Genomic DNA, 25,867 nt, shown 5'->3' with positions numbered 1-25,867 from the left:
ATATACAACCCCCGAAAGTAAACCATAAGTTATTAGAAGTTTACTAACATGTATAAAAATGTTTTCTTACAATACTCATTTATAACTATTCTTAGAGAATTAGGAAGGTTTGAGTTCATAGATGTAGCATCATAATACACAGAAGATGTTTGGATGTGAGTTTTTGGAATATTTCCATGGCCATTGGTTAAAGACCCATATGTGTACTATTTCTCCATGACCTTTTATATAACTCACTGTAGTGTGTTAAGTAACTATTATTTAATCATACATGGCAGAGTGCTTCAAAGATAATATGTGGTCATTCAGTACTTGTTGAATGAATAAAAGAAAAGAAGGGACTAAGAACCCAAAACAAGATGGTGGAAGTACGTTATGATAAATGTAAATTATTCACGTAGACAGCAAAGACTGTTAGAAAGGATGAATAAACAAAATTCAGCCATTTGCTAATAATAAAAGACCCATTACCTAAAGACACAGGCTGAAAGTAAAGGAATGTAAAGAGACACTAATCAAAAGAAAGATAACTTTGTTAGTACCAGACAAAATAGATTTTAAGCAGAATGCATTACTAGAGATAAAGAGAACCAACATCTTCACCAGGAAGATACAATCATTCTAAATTTTATTTAATAATAGCATTAAAATGTATAAAGAAAAGTTGACAGAACTACCAGGAGAAATTCACAAGTCAACCTTCAGAGTAGAACCTTTTCACCTAAGAACCTTCTCAGTGATCAATATAATCAAGCAGACAAAAAGGATACAGGAGATTTGAAAAATAATTTGTTTGATCTAATAGATGTATTTAGAACACTAATAATGGGAAAATATACATTCTTTTCAGGCAGAAATGAATATTTCCAAAAAGTGATTCAATTATGAGGCTATAAGCAACTCTTATGAAATTTCAAAAAATCGTTATCTAGACTATGTTCTTTGAACATATGTTCAGTATATAGGATATGTTCTTTGATTCCTAATTTGGAAATTAGAAAATATATCTATGTTTATAATTAGACAAAACTCATGAATCAAAGAAGAAATCATCTTGGAAATTTTAAAAATTACAAGAGTTGAATACTACTGGAAATACTTTAATATCAGAATTTATGAAATGCAACTAACATGTTGGGTTTTTTAAGGGTGGGATGGGAAAAGGGTGAAGGCTGAAGAAGACCTATAAATCAGAAGATCTACATTGTAGTCCTAGTTCTTCCGTGCAGCAGCTGTGTGACCTTGCTGAAGTCACTTAACACCACTAGGGCATGTTTCCTTGTTTGAAAATCGAGGGAAGACCAGATAGTCTCTAAGGGTCAAGGACTGCACTGTTGGTTAAGATTCTATGGTTCTGCTGTGAATTACTTGACAAGGTTTCGTGTCTTGGATGTAGTTCTGATGTATACTGATGAGATGTTGATATTTTATTTTGAGACAGAGAGAATTTTTGAAGACCATGAAAACTTGGTTGAAAATCTTCTTAATTGGACGAGAGATAGCCAAAACAAGCTTATATTTATGGAGCGTATAGAAAAATATGCACTTTTCAAAAACCCACAGGTGAGACTGAATAACTTATAGAGGTCAGGATTTTTAAATGTTCATCTTAACATTATTCTAATACTGCTAAGTGAATAGAGTTAAAAAACTGGCAACCACCTGGTTGGAGCATTGTGACTGCAAAACCCCATGGGAACATTCACTACTGCTGAGGTAGAAAGTCTGCTGGGACCAAGGTGTCAGGCCTCCAAGAGGTCACCATTCCCACAGAGCCAGCTGGGGTGAGCCCTTGGGGAAGCAGAAGTGACTCCAGGGAGTCACCAGGGTTCTGCTCCCTGTGATCCAGAGCTCTGTTGAACCTAGCTATTTATTTGGTGAGTTTCTCATCCATGGGAAAAGTACTTACATATTTAAGTTTCTCTACTTCAGCCATTCATCCAGTTAACCCTTATTTTTATTTCTTTGTTAAATTATTTTTTGAAAAAATCTCAGTAACCTTGATTATAAATGGTTTCACATTCTAATATATGTTACTTGATTTATTTGGCATCTTTGCTTATTCCAAAATAATGTTTCAGTTGATACTTCCTAATACCCAAATATTTTATAAAAATTAGTAGGTGAGAGGAATCAACCCCACTATAAAAAGTAGTAATGAGAAAAAACAGTAGCAGTATTAAAGTTGTTGAATAGTTATCCTTCAGACAGCTTAATCATAACACATCTTTACTGGATATTTTTAGTGAAGAATGCACTTACCAACAGATCTTTTAATGGGTGATTGTGGAAAAATTTTTCATAAGGCTAATAATTAGAAATAAGATTTTAGTTGAATCAAGCAAATGAAATCATTATAGTCTCAGAGAATTTTGGATTTCTTCTTTAAAAGCCAGAATGTAGACAGAATTTTCTGCATCTGGATCAGGTAAGCTTAGCATATTTTAAGGAAATTTGCCTTACTCATCGTTAATAATTTGTAAACCTTTCAAGTCCTGTAAGTGTAGCTTCCATTAGGTATACCACAACCTGCTTGCCAGCTGTTGTATGTGCTGCCACCTCAGGATTTGGAGGAGGGCAGTTTTTGGAATAATTCAAGGTTAACGGATGAGTGAGGGAGGTGGCCGGTGTTAGGCTTCTTAGTGAGATGCCCATGCACAGATTGCTTTTCAAAGGAGGGCTCCTCTCTCTCTACACAGGCAGAAATTGACACAGAGTTGCTGTGCCTCTAGAAGAAATTGTTTATGTACTTGTGCCAAGGGAATTATAGAGTGAATCTATCCTTCAACTTTCATTCATTTTTCCAGAATTATCTTCTCGGGAAAAAGGAAACAGCTGAGATGGCAGATAGAAACAAAGAAGTGCTTTTGGAGGTATGACTCTTCACTCCCTCCTCCCCCTTTTTTGCTGCACATTATAATATTAAATATTAAGTCAAATATGTTAATGCTGTATATTTATAATACCAGTTGTAAATAGAGAAGCCTATATTCTTCCATAACCTGACGAGAGTTCAGCTGTGTGAACATTAGGCCACTGAAGAACCTTTTAAAAACTACTATTTTGCCAACCAATACACTAGTGGAGTCACGAGCTTTTAGGGGCTGACTAGTGGGAGAAAAGGCTGCTCAATGAAGGATGGGACTGCTGTTTTATCTGCTTGCTCCGAGAGAAATTTGAGTATAGTTAGCTGTTTACCAAATATTTCAAGCCTTAGTCTTAAATAATTCAAATAATTTAAAAGTCATAATGACTATTTTTAAAAAATATGTACGCCTTCTTATTTTGAAGAGTAATAAAACGATTCAAACGTGATTGAATTTTTGGCTTTTTGGCTTTTGCTGATTTTAGAAAACTAAGATCAAAGAAGTTAGTATGTTTGAAAACCTAAATAAACTCTTATTTGCTAAGTAAGAGTTGAGTATTGACATTCAATACTCAAATTGAATGTTGTTTTTCTAAAATCTGTATTTCAAATATAAGTAATTTTCATGCTTATTTTATTTGAAACTCCAACACTACAATTTCTTATTCCTGTGATTTTCAAAGTAAATCAGGTTCATTGAAACCTACTCCAAGATTATCCCAAGGGCTAATGCTATAGGAGTGTATACTGAGTAAGTTCATATATATTCAGATATATATACTAAGAGATTTATATAGTGTTTCAATATGTTCATGGCAGAGACTTATATAGATTTATATAGTGTTTCAACGTGTTCATGAAAATGAAGATCAGCATTCAATTTTTCATAAGTGATACTAGCTACAATTAAGAAAAATCCTCTTTATGAGTCCTAATTTATCTGTACTTTGGGGAGAGAGAAATTAATTTAGGCTCAAAATGTCCTATGGTAATGTTTAGTGAGGATTTCTATTTTTCTTTTTCCAAATGCGTGATTGATTTTTTAAATTAAATTTTACCTAAGTATAGACTAGAATTCAAAATTTTGAATTTGCTTACATTTTTTTAGCCTAGTATTAAATATTTAAAAAGTAAATGTCCTCTTTCTTTTAGAATCATATAAATTGATAGTTTTTAAATTGTGAAAGTTTAATCATTCACTTAGCATGTTGCTTTCTTTTACAGTATATTTCTGTTCAGCTTGACAGCTAATCTAAATGTGGTGTTAATTTGGAGAAAAATCAAGTCTACTGCTTATGTTAGCTTTGAGACTTTTACTAAACTTAGTATGACTGTGCTGTTTACAAGTGCATTTAGGTACCGTCATATGCAACTCAGCTGACATTTCACCTTAGTTTCTTCAAAACAGTGTTAGGCAAAAATTCGTAGGGATTGCCAGAGTAGTTCTGAAATAAATCCATATTATGTTTAGAATAGAAAGTTCTAATTGTGGTGAAATTAGCAGCATGGTTTTAATACAGAGCCATTTGGGCTTAATTACAGCGTCATGCATTTCACAGGGGTAAACACAACTTTGTTCTGAGAATCCAAGAACTGTATGTCTTTCCAAATCATCTTCTTACTTTAGGAATGTTTCTGTGGAAGTTCTGTAACTGTACCAGAAATCGAAGGCGTCCTGTGGTTGAAGGATGATGGCAAGAAGTCCTGGAAGAAGCGCTATTTTCTCCTGCGAGCGTCTGGGATCTACTATGTCCCAAAAGGGAAAGCAAAGGTGTGTCCCTCCTGCTGGTGTCTGGGCTTCCTCGTTGTGCTTATTGATTTCAGTTCGTTGTGAGTGTGCTGACAGGGTCAATCCAGGTTTCAGCGTGGGTGGGACACGCAGAATATTGCTCTGTTTATTGATCCATTATAATGAAGAGGAAACCTGAAAATGTCCACTCTCTCGTCATTGGGGGGCCATCTTGATTCTCTTGCTAAATTTGAAATCATACTTTTACTTAATATGTTTGGAACTTCTGCCAGAGCAGTTTTGACTTCTTGTTGTTTGGGGAGAATAGGTTTCTGGGCTTGTAGGTGTTTCAGCCTTGTTGAATACTGTGTTTCTGCTGAGAGCCCCTTGGTAGCTGTCACTTCTCTGCTTACTGGGGCCAGCACTGTTGTAAGCTCTTTACAGTATCATCTCATCCTGTCTTTACCACCATCCTGAGAGGTATGGATTGTTGCCCCTGTTTAACTGGTGAGGAAGCCCTGACCTGAGAATCACTGTACTTGAGGTATGCATTGCAGGCCCTGAACTCGGACACTTTCTGGTTCCTTCCAGAGAGCTCTCTTATACTATGTTTTCTTTAATATACTATACTATATTTAAAGTCCCTTTAAAATGCCACCCTCTCCATCAAGTCACTATTCATTGTGAAAGGCAAGACAGTAAGTGAAATGGACTGCCTTTTTTGTTGCATCATGAATTAAAGAAGAAACATTTGTAGAGAATGTCTCTGTCTTGTCTTCTACAAAATAGCAGTAATTTCTACTTGGTAAAGTTTTGATTCTCATCTAGAAACTGTTACCAGGGATGATATTTGCTTGTTTGTGCCCGACTGTTAATTGAGCCTTTTGGGTGCTTTTCTCTTAGGTGTCTCGGGATCTGGTGTGCTTTCTCCAGCTGGACCATGTCAATGTTTACTATGGACAAGACTATCGGAACAAGTACAAAGCTCCTACAGACTATTGCCTAGTGCTGAAGGTAAACTTTTCTCTTTCTTAGGAATGTTAATTGATGTTAGGCATAGAGCGGGTTATTGGACATTTTAGAATAGTCTCGCTCTCCATCGAGTATATGATTTTTGCTCTTTTCTGTGGGCTTTTAAAGGAATACTGAGAATGGTGAGGAAAAGAAGCTTGTGTTCTACCACAACTGACCTTAGCTCAGTGGCTTTCATTAGATTGATGCTACTAAGATACAGATACTGGATTGTAAGCTTTGTGTCATAGTATATAAAATAGATTAGATTATAAATTTGAGACTTTCATTTAATAGCAGGCTTATTTTAGGAAAATTTAGTTCAGAGCCAAAAATGAGACATAGGTATTCTGTGTGTTTCTATACTTACTCAGCAGAACCATCAGAGGGCACTGTGCCCAAGTTCAAAGTGGACTGGCTCTCATCTGGTCCAGAAATAATTTTTGTCTCTCTTTTGCCCCCAAACTGTAGCCCTGATAGCCCACTTGTGTATTATGACCTGTCTGAGCTATTTTTAGTGAGTTTTTTCCTCCTTTATCCAAACTTTTGAGCTTTTCACACTGATTATGTCTGTACTTTTGAGAACTGATATTTTTTAGTGAATTTTTAGTAATCATCCATAATTACCCTGAATTTTTTAATGTTGTCTTTATCAAGACACACTTTATCAAGACAGCATTAAAAAATTCAGGATAATTATGGATGATTAAGTTTTTTTCATTGGCTCCTTCTTAGTAACCCCTTCGTAACTACTTAGGTCTTAATAATCATCATTTAATTTTGCTTTTCTCTGAGAAGTGTCAGTTGGGTTGGGGGGTGGTGGTGGTTTAGCGTTTTGGGGAAGAGTTTTGATTGCTTTGATAAAATTAGGTGTATTGTAATGGTAACCCTTTATTAAATAACCCTTTCTTGAAGAATACCTCTGTATCATTTAGGTTACAGCAGCAAATAATTTTTTTAAAAGTTGATACAAAGTAGCTTAATCCAGCAGTTTTCAAAATGAGGTCCAAGGTTCCCTGTGAGTCCCTGAGACCTTGTCAAGGGGTCTGTGATGTCAGAAGTACTCTTCTAATAATGCTAAGATGTTATTTGCCTTTTACACTCTCATTTTCTCACCAATGTATAATGGAGTTTCCTAAGAGGTTACATGACATGTGATGATATCTTTGCTCTCTTGAGTAGTGGAAGTTTTTCCTTAGTTTTCATTTCTTATAAGGTAAATATCAATAGACATAACTCATATAAATGAAAGTTATTTGGGGGTTTCATAACGTGAAGACAATAAGAGTTAGTTATTTCAATGCCACAAGGTTGTTGGTGAGAACCCAAATTCTTTCCCTCTTTCTCTCTTCCATCTGCTGCATATCAGCTCAGAGAATGTTCAGGCCGGCTCACCTCACAGTCACAGATGGCCACTGCAGCTCTAGGATCACATGGACACCCAGCAGAATCTAGCAGAAGACAGACTATTTCTCCCTTCGTTTGTCTTTTTTAAGAGGAAGGGAATATTTCTCAGGAGCTACCCACAGCCCTCCCCTGAGGGTCACTGGCCGCAGTACATGCCGGCTCTTAACCCAGTCACGGCAAAGAACAAAGCCATGGTTTGGGGCTTCGACTAGCCAGAATTCACACTCTGAGCTGAGGAGTGGCCTTCCAAACAAAAGTGGGGTTCTGTCATAAAAGAGGGGAGAAGGAGGCTCTAGCTGTGGGGAAGGCATCCAAGCATGCCTGTTACAGCTAAAATTAATTATGATCACTGACAGTTATTTTAATCCCTTTTGCAACTCACAGAATTCCTAGATTAAGAATATTTTTGTTCTCAGGCCGGCCCAGTAGTGCAGCGGTTAAGTGCCCATGTTACGCTTCGGTGGCCTGGGGTTCGCTGGTTCGGATCCCGGGTGCGGACATGACACCGCTTGGCAAGCCATGCTGTGTTAGGCGTCCCACATATAAAGTAGAAGAAGATGGGCACAGATCTTAGCTAAGGGCCAGTCTTCCTCAGCAAAAAGAGGAGGATTGACAGTAGATGTTAGCTCAGGGCTAATCTTCCTCGAAAAAAAAAATTTTTTTTGTTCTAAGGGGTTTTTTGTTTGTTTTATAAGAATGATTTGTGTACTTTGTTTTTAGTTTAATAGGTTAAGCTAAATTCATATGTTTATATTGCTGATCTATTTATATCCTGAAATATTCAATATATTGAAATTTTAAAAATCCCCACCATACCACTAGGTGCAAATAACAGTAAAAATAACAGTCACCATTGATTAAAGAACTAAGGGTGGCAGGTGCTGCACTGGGAGTTCTGTACCCATCAATCTCACAGTCTGTTTTAGGTCCATGTTTTCCAGATATGGAAACCGAGGTTTAGAGAGATCAGTTTGCCCAAGACCACTCAACTATTAGTATTTAAGACATATCTTTTTTCTTGTAAAGTCGTACTAGATTTTGCCTATTTAAGTATCTTTATTTTTGAGTATATGTGTTCTGACAAACAAGTGAAACCAAAAAATACTGCCACACAGGATCTACACAAATGCAAATGTAAACATTTATAGGGTCTGATCCCTTTTGTTATCTTCAGGCTGTAATGACTGAGTCTGAGTCCTTACAGTGAAATGCAGGATACAGGAAATAGATACACACTTGTAGGAAGTAATAAAAACACATCATTTAGTAGTTAGTTTTTTTAAAAGGTAATAATAAAAATAATGATGGGAAGAGCTTATTCATGAAATTTGACAGTATAGGAATAAATAGGGCATTTGTTGATATATTATCTGAAAGAGGTACACGCTTATTGGGACACACGTATGCATGTATAATTAAGTTTCTTAAAGGAAACCTGTGTTTTTAAAAAATATATACCACAATAATTGTTGGAAGAGAGCTCAGCTTACCCAGATCTAAATTTTCATTCCTAAAGAAGTGAGGCGATGTAATTTATTTCAGTTTGTTAGGTAAGAAGGAAAAAGTGGTTAGGGTTTAGGGGTGGAATATTTACATGAACTTGTCAAAAACTGCTATTAATAGAGAAGTGTCCTGTATGATAATGAGGAAGTGATAGGGGTGTTATATAGTATTATTTTTTACCATCTTACATGTCAGTTGGGAGGATTAATTTTAAGCCCATATTTGTCTCTAAAGTAATAAATGGGTAGTTTACATTCAGTGATTTCCCTTTGGCACTTGGACTGGGATGTTAGAGCATCACTTGTAGTTACAGAGTTTTAGAAATACCTGTCTCGATCCAATTTTTGGCATAAACAGAAAAATCATCTGATCGCACAAGAGTAATCTAGAGTTTCTTATTCTTAGATGTTTTTATCTAATTCTCAGCTCTTTCCCCTTTTATCAGAGAATGCAAACCTTCCACATCAACAGCATTTTAAAAGTGAAATGATGACCTTTCTTTCTTAATAGCTGTTCATTTGTTCAATATGTGTTCTCTGGAGTCTTTAAGAATCTAAATGTTGAGCTTCTGGTTTTTGGCAACAGCTGTCTCCTCTACACTTGCGCTCAGCTCTTGTGGGACTTTAAAAGTGGTGGAATAACACTGGGGGGAAAGAGGATAGAGGCAGCAAATTTGGAACAAGGCAGCAGTGTGACAGAGTAGTTAAGAGCCTGGCCCTGGGATGAGAGCCCCTGGCTTCAGATCCCAGTTCTTCCCTGACTGGCGAGCAGCCTTGAGTGCTGTCTTCACCCCCTGTGCCTCCAGTTCTTCTCGGATGGTGGAGATGATACTATGGAACTTGTAGGGTTTTCGTGAGTGTGGAATGAGCTAATATCCCTGAAATATTGAGCATAATGCCCGGTACATAACAAGTGCGCAGTAAGTGCTACCTTTAATAAATAACTATTATGGGAACAGGCAGCCTCCTGAGGTGTCGTTGCCTGGATGACCATCGTGAAGGCTACAGAAGTAATGTCTTAAGTGGGAGGGGGCAAAGGAATTTTTGAGGTCCTAAAATGAATTTTAAACTAGCAAGTAATCTGCAGATACTCAACTGATTGTATCGTAGTACTCTTCAGGGTATTATTTGGGTTCCAAGCTCAGAGAGATGAGGAGAAAAGGACAGAGGATTGTTTCCTTTTGGTTTTCTCTGACGTTGTGTTGATAAAAACACTTCCTTTGTGTGGAGAATGAATAGAACACACACTCACTGTCAGGCAGGACCACTGCTGCGGTGGAATACCCAGGTGTGGTAGCTCTGCTCTGGGGAAATGGAAGGAGTCAGTCAAGAATGGTTTATAAATCCCCACAGAGGGAGGGCATGGTGATGATGGCTGAGTGCCAGCCTGTCACCCCTTGTCCAGGAGTCTGAACCTGCTCTGTAGGCAGGGCCTCAGTGAAGCAGGAGATGGAGAACAGCTCTTCAAGCCCGAGCTGGCAACACTGAGAAAGCTGTTCAGTCAGCCCATTTTGTCTTCTGCATGAACTGTGGCCTCTTGCTCACATTGTATCCCAGCACCTACTGGAAGCATCTGGCAAACAGTTCTTGCTCAATAAATATTTGTTAAGTGAATGAATGAGATAGAATTCTTCCTTTTATAGAAAAATACATCCTCCACCTGTCCTCCTTTGTTCTTTCAAGATTGCAGTGGTGGTTTATTATAACGTGACTTAATAAGGACAAGGGAACGTATTCCACGAGAAGGTTGTGGAGCCTGTCTTGTCAGGAGAAAAAACTCTTAGGTATTGTTTTGCTAACCTCTTATTCTTGAGGGTTTAATGTTTAAAACTTTGACTATCACCTTCAATAATTAAATTGGGATTGGTATTAAATGCTTTATCATAGGAGCTTTGTAAGCAGAGAATAGAATAGAATAGAATAAATGGATTTGCATTTCTCTCACTGTAGCCCAGAGCCTTTAACAATGCAGAGGCATAACTTGCACTGGTGGCTGTCTATTTCTGCTGCATGGAGGACTTATTCAGATTTCTTATTTAATTGATCTCATGGGTTTCCACAACAAACCAATGTGGTTAGAGAATTTTCAAAGCCTCTTTCTTATCATTGAACATAAACTTAAATATTTCTCCAAGTAAAATATTGTTATTTGTTTATTTTTCAGAATAACTGAAAAGAGAAGTAGTAATTAACAATCATTAAGTCCAGAACCAAGTGTGATTTCGAGTTTTTCTTCCCAGGGACCTACTGGTTGTGGCCCAGTGGAATTAAAATACCTTAAGTCTGTTCTAGCACTTGCATTTTGAGCCAATGTCAAGTCAGTCACCTCCCATCCAAGCCTCAACTGAAGAGTAAACTGGTTTGTAAAAACTCAGTTTGAGGATGCGGTTGAAAAGCTGCTCTTTCCCTGGAGGGCACCTCCTGTGGTGGAGGGGCCTGCAGGGTGGTCTCCACCCACAGCAGGGAGCCCCACTACGCAGTGTGGGCGCCCCACGTGTCCCAGGTGCTGGGCCTACTTCGTCCACCCCACCACTGTTCACCTAGAGAAGCACTGGGAGCTTGACCAGAGACGGGCATTTGGAGTCCTCTGAACCCGTGATTTCAGTGGATCTGAAGTAAAATCAGACATTCTCTGCCCTTTTCATAGTCTTATAGATAAAGAATTTTGCTGACTTTGCTTAACCTTGATGGACTTTTGTTTCTTGGAAATGTAGAAGATGTATTTGGGAATTTCCCATGATGTGAAGGATTTTTTTTAACTTGGACATCTTGACCTAAAATTTAACACAAATTTCTGTTTAGTTTATTTTGTAAAAATACTTATGGGTCATTTTATTTGGGCTTACGGCCATGTAAGAGGTTTAAATTATTTGGTCATTACTCTGATGGCCTGTAACTCCTCAGGATATGTTGAAGCTTTCATAGAGTTGTCTATTTCTCTTAGTTCTCCAGAGGACTTAGTTGGATTTTGCTTTAATGTTGCAGCACCCACAGATCCAGAAGAAGTCTCAGTACATCAAATACCTTTGTTGTGATGATGTGAGGACCCTGCACCAGTGGGTCAATGGCATCCGCATTGCAAAGGTGGGTTTTCTTTTGGTTTGATGATGGGATAATGACGTGTTTATGATATGGCTTTGATTGTCGTGACAGTTATTCTGATTGTTTCATATTAATGATTTGCCAATGTCTAGTTTTCTCAGGTCTAAGTTTCATCTTTTAAATGTCTTTTTTCCTTGGTAAAGGGGATAAACTTTTAACAGTTCATATCCAAGGAATAATACCACTGGTAAAGCTTGTATAGCATCAGAGTGATTTATTTTGGCTTTGGAGAACTCATTATATGATTCTTATATAGGAGAGTTAAGCCTAAACAAAAGTAATTTTTAAAAAATTACAGTTGCCTTGGGATGAGGGAAGGGATGAATAGGTGGAGCACAGAGGATTTGTAAGGCAGTGAAAACATTCATAGTCTGCATGCTGCTACAGTGGTGGATATATGTCATTATACATTTGTCCCAACCCATAGAATGTGCAGCAAGAGTGAACCTAAGGTGACTGTGGACTTTGAGTGATGATGATGTGTCAGTGTAGGCTCATCGATTGTAACACATGTACCACTTTAGTGGAGGATGTTGATAATGGGGAGGCTGTGCATGTTTAGGGGCTGGGAGTATAGGAGAAATCTCTGTACCTTCCTCTCAGTTTTGCTGTGAACCTAAAACTGCTCTAAAAAAAAGTCTTAAAAAAATTGTTTTAAGGACATCTTAAAGATGATTATATATAATGCTTGAAGGAATATTTATGCCTATTAAGTAATGGAAAATAAAATTTATTAGAGCCATAAAATCAAAGTTGCTTTAGGAGTAACTGAAAAAAAATCGTTATATTGATAATGAACATAATTAGAATCAAGTGTTAACTTCTTGCTGCCTTTCTAAAAATGAGGAAAAATATGAGCAGATTATAACTTAACTCGTGTTAAAAGAAATTTTGAAGTATTATAGGTATGAATTTTAATACAAATTATGAATCAGTATACAGAGCCGTGTCCCCTGTTCCTCCCCCATCTCTCTCTGTTACACCCAGTAAAGTTCAGATGTCATCCTCTCCTGCCTTCTGTTTAGTACGGGAAGCAGCTCTACATGAACTATCAGGATGCCGTGAAGAGGACAGAGTCAGCTTATGATTGGACTTCCTTATCCAGCTCCAGCATCAAATCAGGATCCAGTTCCTCCAGCATCCCAGGTAGTTTGAAATGCCCAAGCACTATTTACTACCCACATGAATGGCTTTCGAGAGAGAAACTGATAGTAGACCTGGTTATCTCAGCATGATTTTTAAAAACCAGAGCCATACCTAATTTCTAAATTATAATCAATAGGTAGATGTGCTTTTATTGTTGTTGTTAGAGGGGATAATATCATGGGCTAGTTCACAAATGTATTTGAAATAGAAAACCATTTTATAGAGTTGTAAAGCCAAGAGTTTCATTATATATTTATAAAGTTTATTTAAAACTCACTCATACTACTGAAAAGCAACTGTTGATGCATAATTGGGGATAGAAAGTTGCTTAAGTTTCTCTGTACTCAGAATCCATGATGAAACTGCCCACCTTCCCCACATGTTTCCTGACATTTCAGTAGAGTGGAAATAACTAGAATTAGTTCAATATCAGTTAAGGAAGCTGTTTGTGTCATCAAACTTTCTAAACTTTTCGTAGGAAATCAGTCATACTCAAAAGGTGCTTATTTTCAGATTCCATATCCTAACAAGTATGCTGTGATCACATTTTAAGATAAATGCTTCTTTCCCTTCAAAATGTTCCATATATGATATCTACATCATCTAAAAGGAGAATTTTTTCTTTGTTCTGACATCGTATGTTATGAAAGGAATAATTGCTTTAAGAAGTATTTGATTAAAAAGCTGTATGATGTGATTTCATCCCTAAATAAGTAAGAAAAACAAATTTAGAATGTGTTTCATGGGTTAGCATACATACATATATTTCCTAGTTCTGTGCACTGAGAGGGGCTAGGAGCAGTGACCCCAGGAGCAGTAAGACTGAGTGCCTGCATCTTGGTTTCTAACACCATTTTCCGGAAAAAAAAAAAAAGGAACCAGGGTTCTTGGGGAAATGGCTGAGTCTATGGCTGTGGCAGAGAATCTGGAAGATCAGCTTGGAGTATCTTGTAATGCCAGAAATGAAGGAAATGCTCCAAAAAACACAAGGATGAGAGTATGGAAAAGGGACACAGCAGCCAAGCTGAGAGTTTCCAGTGACCAAAGCTGGAACAGTTTGAGCAACAAAATAATATAAGATTATAACCCAAATTATAAAATACATAGCCATCAGTCCATACTGATAAAAATAAATTATTGAATAAATAAATGGGGAGGAAGAGACAAGTTTTGCATACAGAAGATTTCTCAGTGATCTGTGCAGACACCCTGCCTTCAGGAGGTGGAGCTTAACTCTCGCTTTAGTGTAAGCTCTGCAGAGTGGCTGGCTTCCAAACAGCAAGGTCAAGGGGGTCGGGGGACGGGGACCTTGACAGTGAGACCCCTGACAGATAAGACCTCAGCCGAGTGGTCAAGGTCAGGATCATCGTAATAAGTTACACTGATAGCGTGTACCCTTGATACAATGTGATGAGACTGGCATTTTCCCTCTCTTGATCTTCCTCCCCAAATCCCATAACCTCAGTCTAACCAGGAGAAAAATATCAGACAAATCAAAAACAAGGAAGTCTGAGAAACTGTCACAGGAGACATGAAAACCAGCTGTGCTGTGGGATCCTGGATCAGAAAATGGATGTTATGGAAAACTAGTGAAATCCAAACAAAGTTTGGAGTATAGTTAATAATACCGTATCGATGTCAGTTCCTTAGTTGTGACAAATGTACCAAATGTAACAATGTAACATGCTAATAATGAGGTCAACTGGGTGCTCGGTGTGCAGGAACTCTGTGCTAACTTTGCAACTTTTCTGTGAATTTTAAACTATTCTAAAATAAAACATTTATTAAAATGGGAAGAAACTTTTGAGACAATAGATTAGGAAAGGCAAGGTAACCATGTTGCAAGTAGGATTTTAGAAAAAGAAATTAAGGGAAAGATTGAGAAAAAAGACGCATGATATTTTTTAAAATGTGTATAGCACTTAACAATTCAAGTGCTCCCACGAATTATTTTATGATGTGGTACAATGCCTTTTCCTACTCCAGCATCATCTGTCTGTATACAGTGTGTAAAGTATTAGGCAGACATTAGTCATATTCATTCATGCTGAAGAGAATTCAAGGATTTGTGTGTTCCAGCCTCCTATCTTATAAGCTATTGTCCTAGATAGTAATTAAATAGGGATGAAGCATTCAGCTACTGGATGATCAAAAAAGAAGAAAACAGGCTAGGTTTTATCCTATGTTGCTAATATTTTGCCCTGAGGATATTGTCTTATCTTTATCCACCTATTATCCATAATAGTTTATGGCTATTATCTCTGCACTGCTCTGGCTAACTTGGCTGGACTTGCTAAATATTGCAGTCTAGTAATCCCAGAGTGATTGGATGCGACTGGCTTTAATATTTGCATCTCCACCAGATGCCACCAGATTGAGGTAGGTGCTTGCACATGGTTCTCTCATCAGACTTGGAGTCTAGTGAAATAATCTTCCCAGTTCCTTCACCCTGGATGTCAGTCAAAGATGCACTATATCCTCAGCCATTCCCAGCTCCCTTGAAGATGCTTCCGTGCCTTGCGAGGGGGCCAGGCTACAGTGGGGCTGCTGCCTTGCAGAGCCAATACCTGAATCCCTAGGAAAAACAATTCTCACGTGAGAGTCAAATTCTGCATACTGTTTATTGCTGGGGAAAAGGAAGTAATCATCATGTATAGACCTGAATTCATAAGTAAGAGCTACCTGGGATGGCCTGGAGCCAGGGGTATATAAGAAGATGGGTTCTCAATGTAATGAAAACAAGGTTGAAAAAAAATTCACTCATTTGTTGATGGTTCATTCATTCTCGTATTTGCTAGGAACTGATTTCTTGCAAGATAGGTTGTCAGGATACCAGTATGAACCTTTTATTCTAATTATCAGTCTGTCATGGTGAACTGTTTAAAAAGAATTGAGGTGTCCTTTTAGCCTTAAGATAAAAATGAGTAAAATTAACTTTTTGCTGTTTCTACATAGCATCTGGTTTTGTTGTAAAAGATATCTATCTAAACGTACATACTCACACCGTCAGAAGACTGACTTATTTAATCCTGTTTTTGAAAATCTATTTTAAACAGAGTCTCAGTCGAACCACTCGAATCAGTCTGATAGTGGTGTGTCTGACACGCAGCCGGCAGGCCACGCCCGCTCCCAGAGCATCGTGAGCTCCGCCTTCTCTGAGGCCTGGAAGCGAGGCACACAGTTGGAAGAGTCCAGCAAGGTAACACACCTGTGTGAATTCGTATGGGAAGTCTGTGCTGTCCCTTGGGTTTAGTGTGTTGCTCTTTGATTCCTTTCTCAGGAATCTTTCTTGGCCCTCTTTCAGTATTCTTTCCTTGACTTCCCTCAGAATTGGCTCTAATGACGTAAGATCTCAAAAAAACTGGCAGTTTAACTGACTTTATGAGTGGCTCAGATAAAAATTTCCTCCTTTCCACCCTTAATCAATTTGGATGGAGCAACACCATTTAGTGCTGGTGCCCAATTTTGTTCCAGAGAACCTGCTAATGGTTGATTATTTCTTTGTTATTAATTTCACTTATTCAGACTCATTCCTTTCTTTTTATGCTTTTTGGCATTTCTCTGCACTTTGATGAATTTTCTCAAATTACGGTTTATTTGGAAGACTAAATTCAAATTAATCTCCTTAAAATTTTGGATCCCTGAGCCTTGCATAGTAGATTGTTCAGTGATACTGAAGGACGAGTATAATTATTGCAGAACTGTTTAGAAAAATAGAGAGGTTTCTTTACTGTGGTTGAAGGGCACCTATCAAATTAACCTCTGAAGTTCTGTGGGCAAGGCTGCGTCTTCGACAGTTCACCCTCAGCCACCACTGAGGGACCAGTGGCACACCTGGCCTGACCATTTCATTAATGATCATTTTGATTTTTTCTGTTCTTTTGGTCTGCATCACTTATGCAAGTACACTCAGCGGGAGAATTCAATGGCCATTTCCCTCTGGTTATTCCTTTATTTGCATATGGGGCTGGTTAACTGGCCCTTGGGGAGGGGTGTGGGGGGGGGCGGGTGGAGGAGGCATTAGCAGCCCACTGTAGGGATGGAACACTTTTTTTTAGAAATAAGTATTTGAGAATTGGTTCTAATGACCTAAATTCTCAAGACACGACAGTTTGTTTAACTCCCTTCAGAAGCTCAGACTTCTGAGACATCTCCCTCCCTTTCCCCACTTAATCCACTTGGACAGAGCAGCACCCCCGGTGCCAGTCCTCTGTGGATGTCATGGAGAAGCAGGTTTCCACAGTTCAGACATCTAAAGCAGAGTCCTTTGCCTTACTGAATTTCTAATGGTGTTATCCGTGTGAATTCTAAGTTAGGGAACTACCCGGTCGTTAGGAGGGCGGCTAAGGTCCAGATGCTCTGGGATTGAGCAGCCGAGTCCGTCCTTCCCCACAGTTTCAGAAAGCGCATGGGCCCCCCACGCAGCAGGGACGATGTGTTGGAGTCTTGATCCTCCTGTGTGTTTCTTCTCCTGTTACCTGTCTCAGGTGCCAGATGAGAAGGCCAGCACAGCTAAGGTCCAATCCCCTGCAGCAGCCAAGACAGGGGCAAGTTAAGGTCAGGGGCTGTTCTTTGGAAGCACATTAACCTGGGTGACTCCTGTAACCAGATCTTGCAGACTAATGCTTTGACTTTGATGTGGAATTTCTAAAGAAACATGTGACTGTCCTGATGGGCATTAGAATTCAGCCCTGTAATGAGCCATCTAGTCTACTAACCTAAGCATTCTCCATGCTAATTAGATGTCATTCATAGTTGGAAACAAATGGTTTATCTTGGATCCTTACAGTTTGTTCAAAGAGCCAAAAAGATGTACCCAAAGTTACTAAACCAAGGGTCCTTCCTTTGCTCTTTCAAAAGTACTTGAGCCACATTCATGCATGAACAGCTCCATGACATAAATGACCAGATGTGGTAATTTGGGCGATGCCAAGCAGTGCCCACATAGGCTGGTCAGCAGGGGTGGACAAACTCTAGCTCCTGTTCCTTGATACATTTTCTTTAGTCTTCCCAAGTTTCCTCTCATTTTCTTCTGACATTTTCTGTGTGATACTTTTATGATCTTTTGCTGTAATGTTTATGAAGCATCTCTTTATGTATTTTCCAGTAAAACAAGTATAAAGAATGCCCCCTTTACCTGCATTGCTGGACTTCTGTGCATGTTGGATGCAAGTGTGTGTGTCACGCTCATTCATTCCTGTGTGACTGTGCACGCCTGTTCACGTGTCAGCTTACTAGTATCAAAGCCACCCTTGTTCCTGCGAGGCCCTCCCACAGCACTCCTGCGCCAGGGTGGCTCTGCTTGCTGTGGGAGCCGCTGGGGACTGAAGGGTGCACTGGAGCCCTCACATCTCCCTCCTGGGCCGGGGGGTGCCCAGGGCCCAGAAGCCCTCCCACTTGGGCAGGTGTGGGACACCAGAGGTCAGAAATCAGACCAGGAGTCACCATTCAAGCAGCTTTTGCAACGCTTTTTCAAACCTAGGCTATCCGGCAGTCTGGCTATCTGAGAATATTGTGGGTAGATGCATGGGCTCCATGCCCCTGTTGCCCCCGGGTCAGATTGTAGCCCTCCTGACATTGTCAGTCTTGATTATCACAGCTGCTGCATCCCTTCACCTGTCGCTGAGACTTGCTTTCTAGCTTTACAGTTAGAGCGCCTCTGTAACTGTCTGTTGTTCTCTCTCTCCCACCCCTTCTGTGCTCCTTTTAGGCCAGAATGGAGTCCATGAATAGGCCCTACACTTCACTGATGCCCCCTTTGTCCCCACAGCCTAAGCTGGTCACCCCCTACACTGCTTCCCAGCCTTCGCCGCCTCTCCCGCCCCCGCCCCCTCCACCGCCCCCACCCCCACCCCCGCCTCCCCCACCGCCCCCGCCGCTGCCCAGCCAGTCGGCACCGTCGGCCAGCTCAGCGGCTCCAGTGTTTGTCAAGTACAGCACGATAACCAGGCTGCAGAACGCGGCTCAGCATCCGGGGCCCCTGTTTAAGCCGCCCCCGGCCTCCACCGCACAGTCGGGAAAGCCTCAGATCCTGGTGCCCCCCAGCGGTGTGGTGCCCCCGCCCCCACCCCCGCCCCCGCCCCCCACGCCTGGCTCGGCCATGGCCCAGCTGAGACCCGCGCCCTGCGCCCCCGCCCCGCCCCTGAAGATTCATCACCTTCAGCACGGTACTCCAGCGGCTCCTCCGACACCCCCGCCACCACCTCCCATTCCTGCACCCCTCCCTCCCCAGGCTCCCCCCAAACCCCTTGTGACCGTGCCCCCACCAACCAGCACCAAGCCTGTGCCACCCTCTGCGACACAAGCTGTGCCACCCACACCTACTCCTCCAGTGCCCCCAGCAAAAAAGCAGCCCGTTTTTCCTGTTTCCCACGTGCCGCCCTCTCCCCCCGCCCCTCCTAGTCCAGTCCCCCCACCCACGCTGCCCAAGCAGCAGAGCTTCTGTGCAAAACCGCCTCCCTCCCCGCTGTCCCCGGGGCCCTCGGTCGTGAAGCAGATCGCCAGCCAGTTCCCGCCCCCTCCCACCCCGCCTCCGGGGGAGCCGCCGGCCCCGAAGCCCACCTCCGCCAGTGCAGCCCCGCAGTCCCCTCCTGCTGTGAAAGCCAAACCCAAGTGGCAGCCCGGCGCGGTGCCTGTCCCGTTCCCGGACTTCCCGCCCCCTCCTCCCGAGAGCAGCCTGGTGTTCCCTCCCCCTCCTCCCCCGGCCCCGGCCCCGGCCCCGCCCCCGCCGCCGCCCGCAGCTTCGCCCGCCCCGGACAAGGACAAGAGCGGGTCCCCAGGCAGAAAGCCCGGCAAGACGGGCAGCCCGGGGGCCAAGAAGCCGCCCCCGACGCCGCAGCGCAACTCCAGCATCAAGTCGAGCGGCTGCGCGGAGCAGCCCGAGCCCAGGAGGCCCTCGGTGGACAGTCTGGTCAGCAGGTTCGCGCCGCCTGCAGAGCCCTCGGGGTCTCCCGGCAGAGAGCCCCCGCCGCCCCCGGCCGCGCCCCCCAAGCCGGGGAAGCTCCACCTGCCCGGCGGCCCCCTGCCCGGGACCCTCCCGCAGGGGCCGGCGGCGGCGGCGCCCCTGCCGAGCGGGCGCGGGCGGGACCCCGGGGCGGAGTTCCCCTCCCCGCCCCCCGAGGCCGACTTCCCGCCGCCGCCGCCCGAGGGCGAGCTGCCCCCGCCCCCCGCCGACGTGCCGGCCGCCTTCCCCGGCAGCGCCTCGCCCAGGGTGGCGGTCGTCCCGCCGCAGCCGCAGCCGCAGCCGTGGGCCAAGGCGGCCGCGAGGAAGGCGCCCCCGCCCACGCGGCCCAAGCGCAACGACAGCACCCGCCTCACTCGCGCCGAGCCCGCCGCGCCCACCTCGCCCGGCTCCCCCAAGGCCGGCCTCGGCGTGCGGCCCGCCTTCCTGGCCGACCTCAGCCGGACCCTGCAGCGCAAGTCCGTCACGCGGCACGGTTCCCTGTCCTCCGCGCGCGCCGCCAGGCCCGAGCCCACGGCCACCATGGACGACATGGCGCTGCCGCCGCCGCCCCCGGAGCTGCTGTCCGAGCCGCAGAAGGCTGCCTACGGCGGCGGCCACCTAGCGGGCTACGCCACGCTGCGGAGAGGGCCGCCGCCCGCGCCGCCCAAGAGAGACCAGAGCACCAAGCTCTCCAGGGACTGGTAGCCGCCTGGCGGCCGCTGCCAAGCTATCTGTCAGTCCCGGTCGGCTCACCCGATCGATCGGCGCTCAGCTCCCGTGTTCACAGCCTCCTGGGATGATGCTGTCGTTCAGGAAGTGTCCGGCGGTGTGTGCGTGCGTGTGCACACCGCTATACATAGGTAGATAGTGTGTGTGTATATGTATATATATGTATACATATATGGATGTGTATATGTATATATATAGCTGTGAGTGATTCTATTTATTCCTTTTCGCTCCTAATCTGAAAATGGGTCTCGTGTATTTTGGGTGGAAGAGGCATGGAAGGAGGTGTGTGTCCTGTCCCTTATGATTTCTGTTATCGGTCATGTGGATTGGACCAAAAACTTTTAATGACTTATTTAGAAGGTATTTTATAAGTGTCCATGTGCGGCCTATCTGTGCATGTTGTGTATTATATATTAAGGAATAGATGTATAATGTGCTGTTTCTCAGTTTGAGAAGACAACCAGAATGGTGTATCTGTGGGGTTTCTGTTGGTTTTCTCTCCCGTTAGCTGAAGTTAGAACTGCTTAACTAACACTTGGTGACTGTTCATAAAGGGCACTTTAAATCAGGCGAGTCTCAGCTTCGTAGAACGGGTAAATGATGCGGGGCGGGGGGCGCCCGCAGGCACTCTGTGCAGGCTGTCACAGAAAGTGACTCCATGGGGTAACTAACGACACCGCCCGGATCTGGGAGGCGCTCCGTCACGGGTGAGGTCTGCCCACCATGCGTGGCTCCGAGTGCTGGGATCCTGAACAGCGCTTTTATCCTTTCCGAGAGCTTCGTGAAGCTTCATCAAGCGTGGTGTCACAGTCCTGGAGTTGCTTTATTGTAAGAATATCCGACAGGATGCCCCGGGATGCTCTAGTCCCGGTGTGTCTTTGGCTCACCAGTTCCCCTCTTACAGAGTGTGCTCTGGGTAGATGTTTTTAGGTATCTGCAGACAACTGCTCTCTCAAATAGACACAGCCTGTGTCCGACACGGTGCATCATTACGGAAAACAAAATCCCCTTCTCGAATGCATCTTTGTGTATTGCTCTCCAGAAGGGTGGGTGATGAGAAAAGAGAACAGAACTGGCACCCGTACAGGTGTCGTTAATCAGGTTGGATGTGGACTGTAATGTGTAATACAGAGAGTTTATTTAAGTATGGGACTCTCATGGAGGAGGAAGAACAAAGGAGGTTTGGGACGGTTTCATCCGTAGCTGCTGGAGCACACGAGGACCCTTGCTTGTTGCAGCCTGTCGTGGAGGTCTGTCCAGGTGAGCAGCTGTTCTCATGGAGTAGTCTAGTCCAAGCACAGCGAGTGACATAACATGCACGTGCAAGTTGGTACAACATGGAATCATGCTCTAATGACACTGTAATTCGGTATGCTTCACATTATCCTCCTATGTGGTTTTTTTTCCTGTGAATTTTCCTTGGTATATGAGAGACATGTGTATGTCTCATCAATTTATGATGATAAACTGACCATTAGGAATAAAATGCAATGTCAGACCTAGCCATCCCAGCAATGGTAAATGAGGACGTCTTGTAAGGAAGTCTGTGCCTGTTGTGAACAAGGAACAAGTGACGGCAGTACGGTGAGGCAGATAGTCACTCATTCAAGACTACGTGGCAGCTGTACTGTGTACACAGCCACCCCTGCAGCCCACTCTCTAGGAAGGTCAGCCTCAGAGCGGACAGTGCACCCCTCCCCGCCACGTCTCCAGGACGTCGTTCAGTTATTCATGTGCTTATGGAGCAATAAGAATATATACCATTGTGCATTTTTTAAAGCCCTGCTTCTTTAAAAAATACTTTTTGGATCTTTCAATTGTTCACAAAGTTTTCTGTGCTTGATATTCTTAAGCTTATGAAGTGACCTTTAACACCTCTGTATTGTTTAGGCCTGCACAGCAGTGTGGGTAACGTTTGAGTCACGTTTGGGTCCAGACGGCCAGCTCCACTGTGGCTCAGGAGTGAAGGACTTCCCCGTAGTCTTCTGCCTGCAGCTTTATATTCTAAGGAGCGCCCTCACTTGTGGGGTGAAGAATTATTAAGACTGTGAATCCAATGAGATAAATATACATCACTAGGGTTTTCTGTTGTGGTGGTAGTGGTCTTTTTCTGTATGAAGGTGGACAACTTCAGCTCTCCTTGAGGGAAAGGAACTGTGCGCCCTCCATCCTCCTGTGCCCGTCACTTGAGCCCTGAGTTACAGCCTCTGGGTTTTCGGCGTGGGATTTCCCGGGACTTCTTGCTTTGGTCAGTCCTGATGATGGCCATCCTGCACCGACGCTTCGAGAGTCTCATTCTCCTGAAAGAGCAGCCGTCCTTCAGAACTAGGCACCCCGAGAAGACAGCAGGGCCGGAGGACCCGCGTAACGGTCACCCCGTCTGGCAGCTGGCCTGACGACAGGCTGTTTCCCTTTCCATTTCTCCAAAGACGGAAAAGACTATTAGTTTTTTTCCTTTATGTCTGAAACAAGTGAATCAAACTCCAAAATGATATTTTAGATTTTACTTCTAGTGTTCTACTCCCTAGTGGGGTTTTTTTAAATTAGAATTTGTGTTGGGCTGTGGTTTTGTGGGGCTTTTGAGGCTGCTATTAGTTGTGTAGCTGTTCTCTTCCTCTAGTGTTCATGGAAACACCTGCTGCCACATGACACTAGGACTGTGCCTTCTGTCACTGCCTTCTGCTCAGCAGCTCACCCAACACAGCTGCTTCAGGTCAAAGGGGAAGAGCCACAGCTGATGTGTCTGCACCGAAAGGCAAATGCAGGATGGACGCGTCCTGCTCTTAAGGCCGTGCACACACGTGCCTGCCTGAGCGCGTGACACCCTCAACTGTAATAATTAACTTGGATGATTTCAAAATCGGTCACCCTATGCTGAAAGCTTTGGCACCAACTCCGAAGGGCAGCAGAGCCTATTCTGTTAATAAACAACTGACAGCAGGCTCACTGGTGGTGATGGAAACGTCAACAGCTTGCCTTGACTACTCAAATACATCGTTTTCTTTAGCTGCTGTAATGCTGACTTGGAAAAAGTATTCTTAAGGTTTTTACAGATACCCACTTAACTGTAAATTGGTTTTTTTTTAATTTCTGGAACTTTTTAAAATGAGAAAAATAGCTAACTCCTAAGAAAAGTTACAAGAAACGATTTTCATCAGAAAATTTCAAACCAAGTAGTATAGACACAATGGTGTCCTCCAGCCCCCAACAAGGTGCTCCGGCCACGCTGCCCAGCCTGCCGCTGCTCTAACCATCTTGGAAGTCCCTTCCTGGTGTAATTAAGTTGACTTGCCACTGAAGCCAGTGCCGAGTTTATTAAGAACGTTCATCTAAACAGCACTGAAGGATGGTGAATCATCATTAGATCGGAGTGACAACTCTGACATCCAGTTAGTTTCAGGAGCAGCTATTCGGGAAGAACACAACTGCTACGAAGCGTGTGTGAAGGCGGCCAGGTTATAAAGTAGCCTGAAAAACCTTCAGGTAATGGTGCGGACTGATTTAGCTATCAGGTCCCCAGCCAAACCTCTGTCACCTTTATTCCTCAGCTGAAAGCAACTTTATTACAAACACGAGGTGATTTTTAAAAAGCAAGAAACTCTTTCCTAGTTTTATAGATTATATCAAACTTTCACATACCTTGAGAGCTAACAAATTATAACTGATGTAATTTCACCGATTTTATTCAAGTTTAGACCAATTAAACCTGTATGAGCCTGTATGATTACAGGTATAATGACGTGCTTTAAATAAAATAGGTATAATAATTTGGTTTTAAACACTGATGAGAGGATGTCTATTTCTAAAAATCACTTTAGGTTTCAAGTACCTTTTGGCAATTTGAGTTTTGTTTTATACACTTCACATATCATTTGCCTAAAGCCGCTGATCCCTGACCTTGTAGGAACGTGAGCACAGAGATGCAAGTGGAACAGAACTAAAGATCCCACTAGCTTTTAAGATTTTCCTTTAAAAACCCAATAGAAGAACATTTCTATACCTTTACCAGTCTGTCTCTCAAACTAAAAAAGTGCTCAGTTCTTAATTGTACCCTCGGAAGGTCTATATGTAAAAGGAAATCTGAAACTTAGCTGTAGGATAAACTTGCTGAATAAAAATAAGCAAAACAATATACTTGATAAATACTTGAAGGGAAAAAATCTCCAATTGGTTTGCTCTTTGCTTGTTGAAGTCATAAACCCTTTAGAGAAAACAGTGTCTGCTCTAATCCCCAGTGCCTTGAACTCTTTTGGAGGAACAGCATAAAACAAATCCAACAACCAAAATTTGAGGTGCTAACGCAAGAAGGTGGTGAGTATTTCTGTTTGTGCAGAAACAGGACGTAGGACTGTCCCAAGCGAGATGGCTTCATCTGCCTACACGGGGTCTGGCCGTTTTCTACCAAAGACATTTCAAGAAGCGAGTCGGGGTGATGGCGACGGCTGTGTGTTTAGAAGATGGCTAAGTTCACCAGTGAGCGTGCGAACACCAAGCTTGTCACTGGAAGCCTCACCCTCTTCCTAGGCGGAACATGTGAGCAGCACTTAGAGAATCTTAGCATTTGGGAGCTGTCCATTGTTTCAGTTTATTGTAACCTAATACCAAAAACTGCCATTTTCCATGATTCCCACCTCCTATATTTTTTGTCTCTACCTGTAAATAATTCCTCCTAGAAAATAAGCATTAACTGGAATGTTTCACACGATTTTGCTTAATTTTATTCTCAGCCACTAGTGAACTCCTTTTATAGAAATGTACATTTAAAATATCATTAGCTTGTGCTAAATGTAAAAACATTGTTTTCTGTTTTAAAGAAAAATTGCATATTATATTGAACTGGGATTGCTCCCTTTCTTCCCTTTAAAAAATGGAGTCAAGGCTCACACTGACATCTAGGCTGTGGGAGCTTTGCCCTAAATAGACACAATGTAGGAATATACTTTTTAAAGCATGAAAAAGGCGGCAAAAGGAAGTGCGTGATAAAGTACCCAGTGGAGGACACTGTCCAAATGATTATGCACAGCTCGCTCGGGAAAGATGAAGTGCCCATGTTTCTGTCCGCGCTCTCTGTTCTGTTCTTCGGCTTCAGTGTGTGCTCTCATTTCATGACGTGCCTTGCTCCCTGATTGTGCAAACCTATCTATATAGAGATATATATGAGAGAGATATATTCAGTACTACTGACGAGGTTTTTGTTTTACTGCTGGATTAAGTTATTTTCCGAGTTACTCTTGCCAGTTCCTGTCAGTGAACTATTGTAATGGCTTAGGACAGTAGTCACACAAGTCAGTGTAAACTTGTTTTTCCGTTACGATTTTCATTATGTCAGCTTACCCAATCCTTAATAAAAAGAATACATGCATTTCACTTAAGCCTGGGGACTGGACTCGCTGTTGTGGGTCGGCACCACTGAGGACCTGGCTTTTCTGTTG

The 25,867-nt window shown here is 42.7% G+C and overlaps 2 protein-coding genes across 14 annotated transcripts in view; one reads left to right on the top strand and one right to left on the bottom strand.

Moving 5' to 3' along the window:
• Positions 1 to 25,867, top strand: part of RAPH1 (Ras association (RalGDS/AF-6) and pleckstrin homology domains 1) — a 116,371-nt gene that overhangs the window by 63,122 nt on the left and 27,382 nt on the right. For 8 of the 12 annotated variants that reach the window (XM_070241650.1, XM_070241652.1, XM_023622448.2 and 5 more), the window contains 8 exons: positions 1,442 to 1,563; positions 2,808 to 2,873; positions 4,494 to 4,637; positions 5,499 to 5,609; positions 11,501 to 11,599; positions 12,643 to 12,763; positions 15,820 to 15,962; positions 18,474 to 25,807. In XM_070241650.1, the coding sequence (XP_070097751.1) occupies positions 1,442 to 1,563; positions 2,808 to 2,873; positions 4,494 to 4,637; positions 5,499 to 5,609; positions 11,501 to 11,599; positions 12,643 to 12,763; positions 15,820 to 15,962; positions 18,474 to 20,411 (2,744 nt within the window). In that variant the 3' untranslated portion in view covers positions 20,412 to 25,807. Of the gene's footprint in view, positions 1 to 1,441; positions 1,564 to 2,807; positions 2,874 to 4,493; positions 4,638 to 5,498; positions 5,610 to 11,500; positions 11,600 to 12,642; positions 12,764 to 15,819; positions 15,963 to 17,250; positions 17,906 to 18,473; positions 25,808 to 25,867 lie in introns of those variants that run through there. The other 4 variants (XM_070241654.1, XM_070241656.1, XM_070241655.1 and 1 more) reach the window with 3 other exon arrangements.
• ABI2 (abl interactor 2) overlaps positions 16,690 to 25,867 on the bottom strand; it is a 128,036-nt gene continuing 118,858 nt past the window's right edge. Inside the window, exon 11 of one of the 2 annotated variants that reach the window (XM_070241665.1) lies at positions 16,690 to 17,290. In XM_070241665.1, coding sequence (XP_070097766.1) covers positions 17,247 to 17,290 — 44 coding nt within the window. In that variant the 3' untranslated portion in view covers positions 16,690 to 17,246. The remainder of the gene's footprint in view (positions 17,291 to 25,867) is intronic. The other variant, XM_023622458.2, reaches the window with a different exon arrangement.

Source organism: Equus caballus, chromosome 18 (assembly GCF_041296265.1).
Source record: "Equus caballus isolate H_3958 breed thoroughbred chromosome 18, TB-T2T, whole genome shotgun sequence".
Lineage (NCBI taxonomy): Eukaryota > Metazoa > Chordata > Mammalia > Perissodactyla > Equidae > Equus > Equus caballus.
This window is presented reverse-complemented; position numbering and strand designations above follow the sequence as displayed.